This window comes from Lepidochelys kempii, chromosome 1, assembly GCF_965140265.1.
Source record: "Lepidochelys kempii isolate rLepKem1 chromosome 1, rLepKem1.hap2, whole genome shotgun sequence".
Classification (NCBI taxonomy): Eukaryota; Metazoa; Chordata; order Testudines; family Cheloniidae; genus Lepidochelys; species Lepidochelys kempii.
This window is the reverse complement of record NC_133256.1, coordinates 268,071,168-268,089,519: the sequence shown is the minus strand read 5'-3', so window position 1 is coordinate 268,089,519 and position 18,352 is coordinate 268,071,168. Positions and strand designations below refer to the sequence as shown.

The 18,352-nt window shown below is 42.3% G+C and overlaps 1 protein-coding gene across 2 annotated transcripts in view; it reads right to left on the bottom strand.

Moving 5' to 3' along the window:
• The window catches only part of LOC140905017 (uncharacterized protein C3orf20 homolog), a 64,913-nt gene that overhangs the window by 10,259 nt on the left and 36,302 nt on the right, over nt 1-18,352 (bottom strand). For both annotated transcript variants that reach the window (XR_012156711.1, XM_073327513.1), the window contains exon 10: nt 8,138-8,280. Coding sequence is in view for 1 of the 2 variants with exons in the window: in XM_073327513.1 (XP_073183614.1) it covers nt 8,138-8,280 (143 nt within the window). In the remaining variant the exon portion in view is untranslated. The remainder of the gene's footprint in view (nt 1-8,137; nt 8,281-18,352) is intronic.

Here is an 18,352-nt window from a genome sequence, read left to right as displayed (position 1 = left end):
ACAGTCTGACTATTAGAATACGCTACAGACGTATTTCGTGAACCACACCTCAATCTTCTGCCTCTGAGCTCTGAAGCAGAGATTTCCATAGCAGTTGTCTCTGAGGGCTCTTTTTCTTAGGAATTTTTGCCAAATTTCCTTCTCCCTCCAGCTTGCTCTGTCTGGCAGGGAAAATGTCCTCAGGGAAGTGCACTGAGGTAGGCTAGGAATCCCTCAGCAATAGATTCCCCAGCAGTTGATCAGGGTACAGCCATCCTCATCATCAAAGGTTTCCCGTTCCTGGGTTTGGCATCAAACTTAGAGGAGATTCTTCAGAAGACACTTCCAGACAGGGAAGCTCTGCCATATGAGGCCAATCTTCCCTTGGGAGGAAGGAAGGAAAGGCTCAAGAATTTCTTCCAATATTGGCCAGTACCACTTCTGACAGATGGGTCTTGACATGTTCAGACAAGACCTCCTCATAGACTGTAAACATCCTCCTCTTCTACTTTTTTTTTTCTTATGTGTTCTCTGCCCCAAGCCCATGTGAAAAGACCATGGTCCCTGCACTTTGTACCAAATCTTCATCTCGGAGCAATAATCCTGGCCCCTTCAAGAGAGAGGTTCTGGCCTGGAGCTCCCATTCCATTTCTGTCCACCTTCAACCACTCTGTGTTTAAAATGTATTTCAGGATAGTGGCTTCAGCTCTTCTGAGCCAAGAACTATCCCCTCTTCTTCTCTCCCCCTTCACCCCCCATATTTCTTAGCCTCCATACATTTCAATGGGACTTTTAGCTTCATGTTCCAATACCTCCCTGCCACCAAAGGTTCCTACATTTTGTGATTGTGAGCTTCCGTCATTGGTTCCAGCCAGTGCTCTTCAGCTTGACATCTGTGCCACTGATGTTCATGATGTTGATCATCATCCTGTCACCCAGATCTACCACAACCTGAATGATCTACTGCTGAAGATGCAATCCCATGAGATAAGAGCTTGCTGTGCTTCCTAAACCCATCCAGTTCCTGGAACCTTATAGATTCATAGAGAGTCATCAGGAAAGCGCCTTCATTCTAGTTTGGGTATGCTTACATCGAGGGTGGGTCTATTCAAAACGAGCCTGGACCTCGTGGTATTAACCAAGAAGAAATTCAAACAAATTGAAGTCTTCATCAAGTAGTTTTTCAGCCCTGAAGGCATCAGCACACCAACCACCAGGGCCTTCAGCTGATAAAATGATCCCCCTGGGAAGTTCTCCACCTCCACCCCTTCACAATTTTCTGAGCAAGCACTGCAGCTACCAAACTCAGAAGATGGGCCTATCTATAGTGATGGCACCAACCCCGTCATATTTCCAGTGGCAAACCCTGGGCTAAAGATTCTGCACCATAACCACAACAAGCCTAGATGGATGGGGAGTTCAGATGAGACCTCACGTGGCACAGGGCAAATGGTCCTCCTGGGAATGCCAGCTTGGCATTAGCTTCTTTGGAGTTGTGGGCAGTGAGGAATTGAAGTGTCACCCTCCTCCCAAGGGTCCCAGCGGGAATTGTAGCCATTCACATGGGAAATAGAACCATTGTGGCCTATCCCACCCACCACAACAGAGCAAAAGGCTGGAGAGAGACACCAGAACACCTGGGTATATTCCTTGGAGTTATACATATTGGTGGTAAGACCAGCCGTCAGGCTGAGTAGCTCAGCCATCATGAGTTGGAGATGGTTAAACAAGCACGTTTCCAACCAGATTGCACCAAGCAAACCTGTTTGCAACCCAATGACTAGTAATAATAGGAAGATAACAAAACTATGCGCCTGGCATTAGTATCTACAGGCTTGGAGAGTGGACACTCTATCATTCTCCTTGCTGGGTCTCTGGGGTTATTCCTTTGCCCTCAGATGCAAGGTGCCCAGAAACAGCAGCCAGGATCACATTTCAGTAATTTTGGTCACCCCTTATTGACCCAAATTTCCTCAGTTTTCCCGAACTGATACACAAGTCAATGCGCAAGTTGTGGATACTGCCAATGTTTTGGGACCTCAACCCATCCAGATTTGCAGCATCTGAGATTTGTACCGTGGAACCTAAGGCTCATGTCTCCCTGAACATGGTTACTCTCAAAAGTTAGATGATTTCCTTTTCAAATCAAGAAAAGGATGATTTACTTTTCAAATCTCAGCTTTCTTCCTGCTGAGCTTACAAGGGCATGAAGAGGTAGGCAGACATCCTGCTATTGTTCACAAAGGACACTTTAGACTTCCCAATAGATGATTTTCATAAGGGTCTGAGCTCTAGTTTCCTGGAAGTGAAAGTCTCAGCCCTGAGGGACGTACATCCCATACATTCCATGTCTAGCCTACTGCTTCATCCACTATCTCCTGCTTTCTGAAAGCAACATCACTTCAGAGATCCCTGATCTGATGAGGAGTGGAACTTCAGTCTAGTACTGCAAGCTCTTGGTAAATCACCTTCTTCATCCACTGAGGGAAGTGCTGTCCTAGTTTCTCATTCTAAAATTTGCCCTTTTTTTTGCCATCACATCAGCTGAGAAAATTTAGAGAACTTGGGGCCTTTTTCATCATGCAGCTTTACTTTTCTTTTTCAGATAAAATAGTTCTGAGGCAAGTCCCCAACATTGGCTATGGCTACACTAGAGAGCTTACAGCAGTGCAGCTGCACCATACAGCTGTGCCACTGTAAAGTTGTCTCGTGTAGCCGCTCTAAGCTACTGGGAGACTGCTCCCCGATCAACTGAATTAATCCACCCCCAACGAGCGGTGGGAGAAGCTCTCCTGCTGACCATAGCACTGTCCACACCAATGCTTAGGTCATTTCCAAGAAAAGTTTGGCTTTCCCCACATACACCGGTCAGTTCCTTGCCCTCTTTTGATCCTAAATCTTCCCACACCCTAGAAAAACAATTAAATGTTTTAGGCTTGGTGAAGGTGGTAATGTTCTACTGTGTAGAAAGCCTGATGTATTGGTGTTATATGGGGGATGTAGGAAGGGGTGCAAAGCATCAAAACCTCTGTATCTAGGTAGTGTAAGTCAACTCTCTTACTGAGATGCTCCTGAAGGTAAAGGATCCATAGGTACCGCTACTTTATGGACAGGGAAACACAATCCTGTGTAAAGTGGTTAACTGAGCAGCTACAAAACTGACATGCTTTTTTTATGCCTCCTTCAGACCTCCTTCAGTCATCCTTTGGTGCTCCCTCTTAAAGACCCTTTTGTTTTTTTAAAAGAAATGTGTCCACAGTTAGCTTGATATTATGTTACCATGGTGGACTTTTTTCCCTCTCTGGATTGTTGTTGGACATTCTCTACCGCTTGCTGCTTCCCAACTGCTACCAGTCCAAGGGAGCAGTAGAGTCACATGACAGAGAAGGATAAAATTAGTTTATTTACATATGATTTTGCCTCCTTTGAATTGGAATCATACACCAGGTTTATTGTGTTTAGCAACTTGTGAATGTTTTGCCATGTGGAGATAGTAAACAGTCCTATTCAGATTTTCTGGTGGGGGACAGAGGCTTGTATTTATGACAGAGGCTGTGGAAAATCTGGTTTTATTTCACACATTGTGAGGAGAGGGAAAGCACATTCAGCCTGATTTTTTCAAGAGCTAATAGTTGTAGTTTCTAGCTTTTTCTTCATTCTTCTTAGCTTTGGCAACCTAACCTGGGAAGCAACATCAATGCCATTTACCAGGCATGCCAGTAGAGGGTGCTAACAGGCAGACCGACCTAACAAGGAGAGAAGGAACCTTTTGCCTCCCCGTAAGACAAAATTACAGGTAAGAGAACTAAATTTTTAACTTTCAGCCACAGCGTTCTGAATGGACTGGAAAGCGGAGCAAGGTGAAAGGCCAGAGAGAAAAAGGATGCAGTAGCTCAGGCAGAAGATGTGCAAAGCGTCGAGGGGCACTTTAGTGATGGAAACAGAAGCAAGGAAGTACTAGATTCTTAACGTGGTGGAGAGAGACCCAGTTTGGATTGGGCACTTCCTGGAAGTTCAGGGAAATAGAAACTGAAAAAATTATATGGAAGTCATGAGCCTGGGTCATGGTGCTGATGCAGCACCAATGGAGGGGGGAGCAGGAGGAGACCTTATTGGGGAGGGGGATTTACTACGGTAGAAAAGAGAACTCAGACACTCCATGTAACTGTTGGGTAACCTACAAAGAGGCAAACTGTTGGATCTGGAAGCTATATTAATTACATAAATGCACACACAGACCCCCTCCAGCTGCTCTAAGCCTAGTGACGCACACAGAGCTTCGTTTTCCACAGCCTTATCATTGTTTCAGAGATAATGCTGATTTGTGTGGCAAAGATGCTGATTAGTTAGGTTCAAATAAAGAAAACAGCATTAGCACGAGCAGGCAGTTCTGGAAAAGGCACCCCCACACCAGTACCATTCCATCTCCTGCACTTTTCTCCAGCTCTTTGGGTAAGATTTCTTGTTAATTTAACATTCGATACATTCTCTCTTAGGGAAATGGAAGTATTGGGGAAGGGCACTATCTTATCTATCTTGGGCATGAAATTTTGATCTCATAGGTCATTTCTATCTCGAACAACTTCTGTCCCTTCTCCTCCATGCTAATTAGTTCTGTACAATAGGTCTATTCTGGGTGTGTATCCTAGGGTTCATATACTGTATTAATCCAAAGGGTATCTGAAATATCTTGACCTCTTGGATCTGTGTATTAAAACCCAGGCTGGAAAGCTTAAAAGAACAATTCCTTGCAATGTTTCTAGTAGCTTCTGCTTTCATTTGGGATGGAAACGCTAAAAGAACAGCCTCTGGCTTGGTATTCTGCTTCCGTTTCTGCCCAGCACTTAGAAACAACTGACCCATGTAAAAATTGGGGGCAGAGGGGAGAGGTTGTGAGGAGAAATGCAAAGTTCCAAAAAGTTCAGTTTGAGTTTGGGTGGAGATCGTCTGCAATCTGCCTGGATCAGCTTGCTCATTCGCAATACTAATCCCCACTGGTGTCACAGATTGTTCGTCTGATCTTCCCAACTGTAGAAACTGTGTGTGGACATCATTCTCTCCACTTCACACCATGGAGGGGATGAACATAGTCAAAATCCCACTCCAGTGGGCCAAAAGGTATTGGGAGGGAGACCAAAGACAGTTAACATGGCATACACACTCTTTCCCTGCACCGTTGGGAATCTACAGGTTATGGAGGTGGGGTGACTAAGGGGAACAGCTGGGGCATCATCCCTTGGCAAACCCACAAAGCATCCTGTGCAAGTTTCCCCTCCCAGAGGTTCTTCCAGGAGGTGGATTGATCTCCGATCATGGACAGTCAAGCCCATAGTAAGCTGTCTCTGTCCTAGCATTTTTCTAAAAATGCCCCAACCTTGCACTACCATAAGTGGCAGCAACACTGGGAGCTCAAATATAGATCAGCCACCGCTACTCTGACAAATATGTCAACTGATCATGCTCAGAGCTGGTCTAGGTGACATCACATCAGCAGCGTGTCCATGCTAGTACTCCTTTTCCCAGAGTGAGATTTTCAAAAATACTCAGCCTTGCAAAAGCATAGTCAGTAATGGAGCACTTCATCAAGAACATCTTTTGCAATTCAAACACCCTGGTAAGTAGAGAGACAAAGCGGAGGATACACAATGCTTCGGTAGTGAGTCATCCTGATTTATGAGACTGAAACATGGCCCCTCACTGTCAAGATAGAAAAGAAGTTGGACAAGAAAAGAAGTTGGACTCCATTCAGATAAAGCATCTCTGTTTGACTGAAAACATCAAATGGTTTGAATTCAAGTTGAATTAAGAGATCAGTGTTCTAACTAAGCAGGCCCCATTCTCTCAAACGGTCGCCCAACACTCTCTAAGACGGTATGGTCATTTGCTCCAAATGCCTACCAACTTCCCTGTGAGAAACATCACTTTGGCCATATGAAAGCAGGATGGAAAAGCTTCCCCACCCACCCACCCCCCACAACCTACTACTCTTAAACCTGTCCCTTACAGGCATTCTACCTTGTCATGCACCAGTTTTGGTTCAGGACAGGACAGCATGGATGCACATAACATGTTTGGTGACTTCTACCTTGCCCAGATAGCAAGAGAACTAACTAAGGTTATGTCTACACTAGCGCTTTTGTCGCTATAACTTATATCGCTCAGGGATGTGAAAAAAAACCACCCCCCGAGTGACGTAAGTTACGCTGACAGAAGTGCCGGTGTGGACAGCGTTGTGTCAGCAGGAGAGCATCTTCCCCTGACACAGCTACTGCCACTCAATGTTGATGGAAGAGCTCTCCCGCCGGCATAGAGCAGCTACACAAGGGATCTTACAGCCGCACAGATACAGCAGTACAGCTGTGCTGCTGTAAGCTCTCTAGTGTAGGCATCGGCCGGCCTAAATCAGTGTTTGCCTAATTCTCCTCCTGTTGAAGTCAGTGGGAGTTCACTATTGACTTCAATGAGAGCAGAGTCAGGTCCTGAGTGCTTTTGAAAACATACCATTAATTATCTGCCATACCTTATCCCTAACCCCTTTCCTCCTCCAGTATGTGTTCTGGCTGTTCGCATGTGAAGTGACAAGTTTACGTCCGAGAAAATATGACCTAACCAAGCTGGCGGCTATTTTCTACCATTTTGCAGTTAAATTCAATGAGATTTTATTGGCATGACAAGCTAAATGTGTATAAAAAAAGACAGATCCCTCTGGTATCTGTCAGAGGTAGCTAAAATCTTCCCAGCAAAGGGCTGTACACTGTATCTGGGAAATCATAGAATATCAGGGTTGGAAGGGACCTCAGGAGGTCATCTAGTCCAACCCCCTGCTCAAAGCAGGGCCAATCCCCAATTTTTGCCCCAGACCCCTAAATGGCCCCCTCAAGGATTGAGTTCACAACCGTGGGTTTAGCAGTCCAATGCTCAAACCACTGAGATGTCTGCATCTGTAATTTTCACTCCATGCATCTGAAGAAGTGGGGTTTTTACTCACAAAAGCTTGTGCTCAAATAAGTCTGTTAGTCTTTAAAGTGACACCGGACTCCTTGTTGTTTTTGTGGATACAGACTAACACGGCTGTTAGGATATAGATATTCAGGCCTGTCTGTAAAGGCCTATACTGTAAGAATTTAGGTGTATTCTTATCACTTGGCTAGTTATAGAGGTATAAAAGAAAGAATCAAAATTACTGTCTGCTGGTGTAAGGGCCTTCTCTCACTGTGACAGTCTGAGGCCCTGTTCTTAGGTGAAGATCTTTGGCTAAGCAGCAGAGGCAGCCATAAGCTGGGAAGTGAACATCACATCCTCATGTTCCAAACTAGTCAATATGGGGCTGTTAAGAAGGTGATCCGATCTATCACCTCCACAGAAAGGGAAGAGCCTAGAAGATGTAAAAGGAAATTTAGGATGATAGTTTTCTGTCTGGCAAGAACTCACTTATCAATAGCTGGGATGTGAAATCCTCATTTCTGTGTTTGTTCTGTTACTGTAGTCCCCATTTCCCTATTGTTTGTCTGCATAATCTCTGTCTGGTTCTGTGATTGTTCCTGTCTGCTGTATAATTAATTTTGCTGGGTGTAAACTAATTAAGGTGGTGGGATATAATTGGTTACATAATCATGTTACAATATGTTAGGATTGGTTAGTTAAATTGCTGTAAAATGATTGGTTAAGGTATAGCTAAGCAGAACTCAAGTTTTACTATATAGTCTGCAGTCAATCAGGAAGTGTGTGTGTGTGGGGGGGGAAATGGGAACAGGGAATGGAGGTAGGGAATTGGAATCATGTTTTGCTAAGGGCAAGAATGGGAACAGGGACAGAGGTAAGGCTCTGTGGTGTCAGAGCTGGGGAGGGGGACACTAAGGAAGGAAACTGGAATAATGCTTGCTGGAAGTTCACCCCAATAAACATCAAATTGTTTGCACCTCTGGACTTTGGGTATTGTTGCTCTCTGTTCATGCGAGAAGGACCAAGGAAGTAAGTGGGTGAAGGAATAAGCCCCCTAACAACGGCTACCCCCGATACTCGTCATAAATAGCATCCCTTTGATATTGAAAATACTGCCTATGTTGTTTTGGATTGCAACAAATTAGATTTAAAAAAACTGGACAAAGAAACCAAAGCTCTCAGAATGAGGTGATTAGATACAGAAAAAGCAAAATACCTGAATCTGAAATCGTTGGGTAGACAGTAGCCCATATGGTAATCACTCCTGGTCTTTGCTATTTGTTTTTGAAGGTCTTTAGCTGACTTGCTATATCCATTGAAAATATAATTGGCAAAGAGCAGCTTTCCTTGAATGTACATCTGCCAAGGAATATAGAAAAAGTCCAGAATATTAAAATGGGAACAGCAACCTGTTATTTTAAATGAAGAAATTAGGTTGAGGAACTGAAAAGCATGACTCTGAAATAACCTAGCTATTTACATGAATTGCTGCTTTGAGCTTTGACCTTCCATTATTTTATTTAAAATGTCATACTTCTGAAGTGTCTTAGGGCTAGGATCTCAAAGCACTTCACTCCTCTGCATACAGGACAACATTCTGTATGGTGCGTCACGAACTAACAAACAACACAGCTACCTCCCTGGGGACATTACAATCTAGATTAGGTAAGGCATGATATGGCATAAGGAAAGTAGCGTGAATGGAAGGGAAACTGGCACAATATAATGTCATGAGGGTATTTAGTTTTGCATTGTACCCATCGTGTTAGTTCAGTGTTTTAATAAATCTTTTTAGAGAGGACAGGAATGGAAAATTGTGCAACCTCTTCCTCAACCTTTTACAAACATTAATGAGACCTCACACTACACTCATTAGGTAAGTATTATACCCCATTTGAAAGATGGGTAAACTGGAATTCAAAGAGGTAAGTGACTTGACCAAGGTCACACAATAAGTGCTTTAGACTTGCAGGATTTAGACTGCACTGTTTCTGCTTCACAGACACACTTCAGATCTAAAGTCAGATCCAGGCATAAACTAAGTCTTTTGGAATCATCTCTCCTTGATAACTAATACAGGAGAATAAAGGTAATTAGAGCTGTTCAAAAAGAAAAAATATAGTATTATTTTTTAAAAATATTCAAAATTTTTTACTTGTTTTCAGTTATGAAATATTCTAAGATGAACCATGTTTAATATTTTTGCAACTTTTTAACATTTTATTGAAAACATTATCAAAAGTGTTATCAAAATGATTATCAACAATTTGCATTTACCAAAAGCTGTGTTTTCCAGCATTTATTGAAAATCCTGGTTTTTGGTAAATGGAAAAATACTGATAACATTTTCATTAATGTTTTCAATTAAAAAAGAGGCCCCAATTTTCTTCAAAAAATGAAATTACATATACATAAAATATAATGTATAATATATATTTGTTTGTAAATTTTATATATAGATACAAATTTCACACAGTATTTGTTTACAAATATATAGACCACAATTTGCAAACCAATATTTTTGCAAAAAGGCTATCTTTCTTTGAAAAAACTTGATTAGAAAATTTTTGATTGGCTCTGATAGTAATTCTTTGCCCTTAACATCTTTCATCCAAGTATCTCAAACTGCTTTACATAGGAAGAGAAGTATTATCCCAGTTTTGCCAATGAGAAATTATAGCACAGAGCGATAAACTGACTTGCTCAAAATATGAGAGCAAATGAGGGCTGAAGAGGAGAATAACTACCTCAGTTTCTCAGGACTGAGAGTCCTACAGGTTGGCAAGCACCAAATGTTGGTAAGATCTTAATGATGGTGATTAATATTTCAGTCCGTGTGAGAGAGACTGCTTTGAAAATCAAGTTTGAATCACCAAAATCATGTTGTATGGCACCATCTGTACTAGACTCTGGTTGACAGAAGTCTTTTACTTATTTGCTACTAACTGTCTACTCCTTACATTCCGCAGGTAACAAAACCTCCATGTATAATAGTTTGCTGTATGAATAGGAGTTTGCCCGTTTTCCTGTGCACTATATGTGAGGGAAACAGTAGGAATTGGTTTTAATATTTTAACAATAGTAAAAGCAAAGTAAAGTGTAACTTTTTGGTGATGTAGGATAGACAAGGATAGAGTTTTGGTTTTGTTTATTTTATTTGTGCTACAATCTGTTTGGAAAGTGGGGAAGGAGAGCAATACATGCAGGATATGTAACATTGTCCAGAATGAACAGCATCTAATAGAAGAGTCTAATATGTGCTATAATGCAGGGGCTGGACTGGAGTTAACTAGATGTAGCAGCAACTTCCCCTTGCAGGCCTTCTTTTCTTTTGTGGGTTTAGGTCTCAACTTTTATGCTGGCTGAATCTGTGTTCAGTTACAATATTTGTCTGCTGGTAAAAGTGACCTTATATACTGGGCACAATGAACCAAATGAAAAGCTAGCAGAACCTCATGAAATCAGTGGAATCATAAGAGTGCTGAATGCAGCCCAACCTCTGCAAGACTGGGTCCGCATGCTGTGGCCAAGGCACTCCTCTCAGAATTTTTTACATGTTTTCCCTCTAAATCAGTAACAATGTGGTGTTAACAAAATGCCGCTAGAGCCAAACCCATGACCCTCTGCATTTAATCTGCACTCCCAACATGGAAAGTTGGCACGGAAAAGGGATGGGAGGGGCTTACCATGGCCTGGGTCACCCATAAAAGTGAAGATTTTTTTTTTTGTAATGAGCAACAGCCTGATTCTGCTATGTGCTGAGCACCCACAACACCTCTAGAAGTCCATGAAAACTGACACTAATTGGCACTTCCCAGGGGGAACTCAGCACCTCACAGGACAGTGCCCTACGTTTTTTGTACTCGAGTATCTTGAAAGTGAATACCATCACAGCAGATACATAAAAGACACATACTTTTTACCCAATTGCCGAAGCTGCTCTTCATTGAGCCAGCCTGTGAATGGTTTATAAATGGGGCTCTAAGAAAAGCCTACTGAGATATCAGCTACAAAATGAATAAGGATGGAGCTGTTCTTTGGGTTTTTTTTCTCTCTCTCTTTGTCTTAATGATAGACGATAGCATTCTGGGTCTGAGTCTCTCAGTAAGGCCCTTCACACCATTCTGGGGCCTTGTATAAATGAGAATTAGGCCCACAGACTTAAAACACTGAAATAACACAAATCGCTAAGTTCAGGGTATATCCCAAACTGCTCATGTTGTGGGAAGTCCCAAATGGTTCACAATTGGAAACATCTGGCTCGCTTCACGGAAGCTTCTCAGCAGGCAACACACTCCTAGTCAAGATGTTTTGAATTTTTAGTGTAACACATATTAAAGTAACAATGGGTGTATTCACTGGAAGAAGATCCCTGGGGTTACAGGATTTTCTTCATTTTGTGCTCAAACCAAGGTTTATTTATTTGAAATGTAACCAGTGAAGAACACAACACGGGACACCACTTTTAACGGAGAAATGGGAGAAACCCTTGGTAATCTCAGGCATTTTTAATTTCGTAGGTGAAAGCAGACAGTGATATTGTTTCACCCATTGGTGACCCATTTTTCTTTCAGTCAAAAAGCATGTAGTGTCGATACCACGAAGGACTCCTTTAGCAAAAAGCACTGAAGCCATTGTTGAGAGGGTCACTCTTCACACACATGCATCTGGAAGCCTAAGCAGAGAATTACTCTGGCAGCTGGGCACCATTGCAGTGTCATGCCTGGCACTGCTTCGTCTCTATGTTTCCGAAACTATATGGGTTAAGCAGCAGAAGTTTTGTAACCAAAGGAACTCCCCTTCCATCTGGTGATCCTCTCTCGTCTTTAACTCTCTTTGGCCATGATGTGTATGAAAGAGGGAGGGGCAACAATGCTCCACCTCAAGCACTGATTGCAAGCTAACTGCAAACTGCTGGGACCATGTTTCCCTTGCAGAAACCCGAGGCAAACTCTTCATGCACATTTTGCCTCAGGTATCCTGAAGAGGAATAATGACTCTCTCCTAGTTTTCCTGCCAACACCGTGTCAAAGTTTTGTGAGTTTCTTTGTGATCACAGAATTCACTGAAAAGGTACACAAAGTCGAGGCCACTCTGGGTTCCATTAGAAGCCCAATGTTGTCAGGAGCAGCAGCACGACGTACATGTTTCTCTCTTCGCAGTCCAAAGGGCTCTTGTAATAATGTGCATATTGTAACTGAAACTAATAAAAATCTTTAGAGCATTGGCTGGAGCACTGAGGATACAGGGGACATGTGAGCCTTGGTGTTGTCCACCTGCTCATTCCCCCTGGTTAGCCTTTACCTGACTCTTCTCCACTAGACTGCAATCAGCCCCTCCCCTTCCAATGGACTCCCTCTCATTGTTCATGGAAGAAGATGACTAAATTACCTAAAATATAGTAACCTGAAACATTTTTTGTATTGCTTCCCCCCATCTTCACTCCTTGCTCTGCTGATTCCTGCGTCGTTTTGTTTGCTTTTTCTCTTTCTTCCTGTCCGTTGCTTCCCTAGCTCTCCTCCTTTCTCTCTCCATTCTTCTATGGGGTCCCCATATTTCAGTCTTTTCCTTACACTTTCTCTGCATCCCTGTTTTTTTTTTCTTTCTTTTCACGGCTCTGTCTTTCTGCCACCAACCTCTCCATTTCCCCTTCCTATGTCTGTCTGTCTCTCTCTCTCCTATTCCTTCCTCTGCCTCTCATGTCTTTCTGCCAGCCTATCTACCTCAGCTTTTGCTATCTGAGCACTATCCTTTCTCATGCCTCTTCATTTCCTCATTCCACTGACAGTTCTTTCTTCTGCTCTTTCTGTTCCTATCCCAACATGTACCAGCAGACGTCAGCCACCCTAGACCCAGATTACATGTCCTGCTCCCTATGCAGGGAATGTTTGTGTGGTTTCGACCTGCTACTTTTTCCTGCTCTTGGGATCCTCAGTGCAAACTCTGCATTTGGTCTTTTCCTGCTACTGCAAGCCCTGAGGTAATGAGGCATCCAATGCAGGCACCTATTGCTGCCAAGTCCACTAACTATGTGTGGGAGCAATCCTCATCTGACATTGGCTGGAATTAGTCATGAAAGCAACTATTCCCCAAGGGACTATTAGCACTGTCCTACTGCCAAAAACTAGAGTAGGCTATACCAGTTATGTTGGCTCATTTAGAACTCTGATTCTGTCTAGGGCTGGTAAAAATATAAGAACCATGGAAAGTAGCTAAAGAAGCAGCCTTCTAGGTTATATTGTCCATCCCCCTTGCCATTGCAGGATTGAGCCCTACAGTACGTTCTGGAAGACTAAAAAGAACAATGAGATGCTCTGGTACAGATGTGTATTTTCCAGAATCATATCAAATTAGGATTTTGATAGAAGGGTAGGTAAATCTCCCATCTCCAAGATGAATTCAGAGCAATTAATGCAGAATGCAGTGAAACTCTCCTAAGAGCATGTGAATTGTTATACCACTCTAGATCTGACAAATCTTCCAGTGCTGCCTCTGGCAGTGACCATAAGTGATGCTTCAGAGGCATGCAACTCTTTCCCCCTGTAATATACCTGGCCAGTTGTGAAATGCTATGACTTGGGGGAATTTCATCCCTCACACAAAAGCAATCAATTTATGCCTTCAAGCATCAAGTTTGTCCACACTTGTAACCTCTCGATCCATAAGCACAAATGTTACTGGTCAAAATGATTTAGCACTTTTCAAAATCTTGTGATTCTTGTTGCCTCATGGCCTCCTGGTGTATGTGATTTTTCACAGGCTGGCTATATGTGGAGTAAATAAGGATTTCCAAGTTTTGTCTGAAATGTGCTGTCTTTCAAATTTGTGTCCCTTTATAGTCTCCAAGTAGAAAAAGCCAAGGTGTGCCTATCCCTTTGAGCTGAAGCAGCCAGAACACTGTGACTCTGTAGAAGCAATTACTGCTCAACAATGAATTTTAGATTCTCAACATGTGTAAATGGGTGTAGCTATGCTGGTTTATACCAGCTCGGAATCTAGCCCCAAATCTTCCCTGGAAAATAAAGACATCACAGTGGAGGGAGAACAACTTGCTGAATTAGAGCCCCTGGTGGAGGCAATCAGAAGTTTTTGGATGGTGCCTTTTTTTCCCCCACAGTGTTCCAGACGTAGCTCTGGCAAATTAATTGCCTGAAAGGAGGAAAAAATGGCCTCAAACTGAAATTCCTAAGCGGGGCATAACAAACAAGCTGGGGCAAACAGGATTGTTTTGTCATCTTTTTTTGTTTCCTCCTCTTCTGTCCCTACTTTTGCTAAATTTAAAGGGTCAAAGGTGAGCTAGAACATTAAAAAGAAAAAAGGCAGTACTGTGTGTCAAAAACACAGAAACAAGCTCAAATACAAAGTGTTCTATTGGCGATTGTGGGTTTGTTTTGTAAGCATTGTATGTCTCCAAATCAATTCCTCTTAGTCTTTTCAAAAAGAAAAGGAGGACTTGTGGCACCTTAGAGACTAACCAATTTATTTGAGCATGAGCTTTCGTGAGCTACAGCTCACTTCATCGGATGCATGTAGCTCACGAAAGCTTATGCTCAAATAAATTGGTTAGTCTCTAAGGTGCCACAAGTACTCCTTTTCTTTTTGCGAATACAGACTAACATGGCTGCTACTCGGAAACCTATCTTAGTCTTTTGGATCTCTTTTTTTCCAACAGAGCTGTTAAGCAACAAAAATAGCGGTGTACTTATGTATTTTCTGCATTTCTCTAGCTGATGAAAGGAATAAAAGTGTTGTTTTTATGCTCATCACAAGTTCTCTCTGCCCCACTTGTTTTTTGTAACTGATGCAGTTCCCCTGACTGATTTCTTTTTTCTGTCTACCATTTCAGATAATTAGCAAACTCCCAAAGTTTACTACTCAAAACACATTGGTGAAACTTTCCTAAATTGCCACCAGTCTTTTTGCTAGATTAACTTGCACTGACTCAGCATGGAAAGTCACCTGGTACTTGCTATAAGGAATCATCAACTTATTTCTTAAAATCAGTTGATTCAGTGTAGTTTGAATGCTTCCATAGGAATAGTAAGGAAGGCACCATCTGTATGGATTGTTTTTTGCCCAGTTTCATTTTTAAGATTTTGGGTATGCTTAGGGAGTTGTAACCCGCCATCTATGAAATTGACACATCTCTTTTCTGGTTGGTTGTTTTGCCAGTGGAAAGGCGCTGGGACTGTTATTGAAAAGGACTGTTAATACCCACTTTCAGAAAGTTAAGCTGCCAGCCATGCCTAAACATGTGGTGGTTAGGTCCTTGTTTAAGAAAACATCTCTGGACGTTAGCAACCTTGCTAATTACATCCTATTTCTAGGAGGAATAATCAAGGCCATACAGGTAGACCAATTCCAGTTGCATTTGGACTCCATATACTACTTTTATCTCTATCAACCTGGCTATAGAATTGATACTGAACACACAGTGGTGGTTCATCTTTCTAGAATAAGGAGAAATTTCATTCTGTCAGATTGAACACTGCTATCTATTCATTGTCTACACGTTCTAAATGACTGTGAATGTTAGGCAAGTTCATGAACTGCTGTAAACATCTGGATTAACATTAATCATAAAGCTTTACATTATCCTCCTAACTTTTTTCATATTCACTAAACCACTTCCATATGGAAATGCAAAAACAGTCATATGGAACAAAGCCAAAACATCTCTGTGTAGCTGGCTAGCATCTTTACTCAGCCCTGTTATAGCAGTGCTCATCTGTAGCACAAGCTGGTGGCTCATTCAGACTCTGATGTTTTATCATACATGTTTTTCCATTGGCACATGTGTGGTGATGCCCAATGGACTACACAATGGGCTCAGCTACCTCGTATTGTCTCCTTTTCCACTCATTAAGAAATGACCAATTTATTTTTCACTGATTCGATCAGCTCTGTAAATATAGAGTGGAGGCTTTGTTTTTTCCACTTTTTAGTTATATCATTAATCTGACAAATTTACCCTTCACCATCAAGGAGGAAGTTAACATATTTTATGCAAAATGCTACATGCGGCAATATTGTGTAGAGAAATTAAATGTCAAATATTAAATTTTATCTTCCTTAGACACACTTTTTGCAGTTTTAGATGCAATCTAGTAACTTTGTATGGATCAATAGTGTCACCCAGTGGACGGATAAGTTGATCACGGATGGGCATATTCATGTGGAATGTTTTTCTTTGCCTTTGTTTTAAAAGTAATAATTGGCGTCTCACTAATGGAAACAGTTTTTAATGTTACTCTTCTCAGGAATGGAGAATACATTTAAAGCTCCTATACTCTGAATGCCATAGCAAGTGCTGAAAATTCATATTGAGCAAATGAAGGAAATGATTGTTGTTGTTGCTCCCTATCAGTAACAGGTTTACAGGAAATAACCACTATATCATTAATAAAAGGAGGACTTGTGGCACCTTAGAGACTAACCAATTTATTAGAGCATAAGCTTTCGTGAGCTACAGCTCACTTCCTCAGATGCATATCGTGGAAACTGCAGCAGGCTTTATATATACACAGAGAATATGAAACAATACCTATTCCCACCCCACTGTCCTGCTGGTAATAGCTTATCTAAAGTGATTTCCAGCACAAATCCAGGTTTTCTCACCCTCCACCCCCCCACACAAATTCACTCTCCTGCTGGTGATAGCCCATCCAAAGTGACAACTCTTTACACAATGTGCATGACAATCAAGCTGGGCTATTTCCTGCATAAATCCAGGTTCTCACATCCCCCCACCCCCATACACACACAAACTCACTCTCCTGCTGGTAATAGCTCATCCAAACTGACCACTCTTCAAGTTAAAATCCAAGTTAAACCAGAACATCTGGGGGGGGGGGTAGGAAAAAACAAGAGGAAACAGGCTACCTTGCATAATGACTTAGCCACTCCAAGTCTCTATTTAAGCCTAAATTAATAGTATCCAATTTGCAAATGAATTCCAATTCAGCAGTTTCTCGCTGGAGTCTGGATTTGAAGTTTTTTTGTTTTAAGATAGCGACCTTAGGACAGTGGGGTGGGACAGTGGGGTGGGAATAGGTATTGTTTCATATTCTCTGTGTATATATAAAGCCTGCTGCAGTTTCCACGATATGCATCTGAGGAAGTGAGCTGTAGCTCACGAAAGCTTATGCTCTAATAAATTGGTTAGTCTCTAAGGTGCCACAAGTCCTCCTTTTCTTTTTGCGAATACAGACTAACACGGCTGCTACTCTGAAACCTGTCATTATGCAAGGCACTGCATTTAGCCGTATGGAGTGGAAATCTATCAACTGCATGAAAAAACTTGTACAGATACAGACAGACATCATCTTCCTTTCCAAATGCAAACAGATGGACATCGTACCAAAAGGACTGAAGGTAAAAAATCCATTACAATCTACATACCACACAGACTATGCTGACAGCTTGTGCCACACGCTCTCAAAGAAACTGCGGAATCACCTGATCAACATCCTCTACAGCAAACAGGGAAAGATTAAGAATGAGCTCTCAAAAATGGATACTCTCATAAAAAACCAACCTTCCACACAAACTTCCTCGTGGGTGGATTTTACTAAAACTAGACAAGCCATTTACAACGCACATTTTGCTTCTCTACAAAAGAAAAAGGACACTAAACTTTCTAAACTACTACATGCTACAAGGGGCCACAGCAATGGTTCCCTCAACCCACCTAGCAATATTGTTAACCTATCCAACTATACTCTCAGCCCAGCAGAAGCAGCTGTTCTATCTCGGGGCCTCTCCTTCTGCCCCTCCACCCCCACGAACATGATACAGTTCTGTGGTGACCTAGAATCCTATTTTCGACGTCTCCGACTCAAGGAATATTTCCAAAATACCTCTGAACAGCATACTAATCCACAGAGGTCTCCCTACCAACACTACAGAAAGAGGGATTCTAGGTGGACTCCTCCTGAAGGTCGAAACAGCAGACTGGACTTCTACATAGAGTGCTTCCGCCGACGTGCACGGGCTGAAATTGTGGAAAAGCAGCATCACTTGCCCCATAACCTCAGCCATGCGGAACGCAATGCCATCCACAGCCTCAGAAACAACTCTGACATCATAATCAAAAAGGCTGACAAAGGAGGTGCTGTTGTCGTCATGAATAGGTCGGAATATGAACAAGAGGCTACTCGGCAGCTCTCCAACACGAGTTTCTACAAGCCATTACCCTCTGATCCCACTGAGAGTTACCAAAAGCAACTACAGCATTTGCTCAAGAAACTTCCTGAAAAAGCACAAGATCAAATCCGCACAGACACACCCCTGGAACCCCGACCTGGGATATTCTATCTACTACCCAAGATCCATAAACCTGGAAATCCTGGGCGCCCCATCATCTCAGGCATTGGCACCCTGACAGCAGGATTGTCTGGCTATGTAGACTCCCTCCTCAGGCCCTACGCTA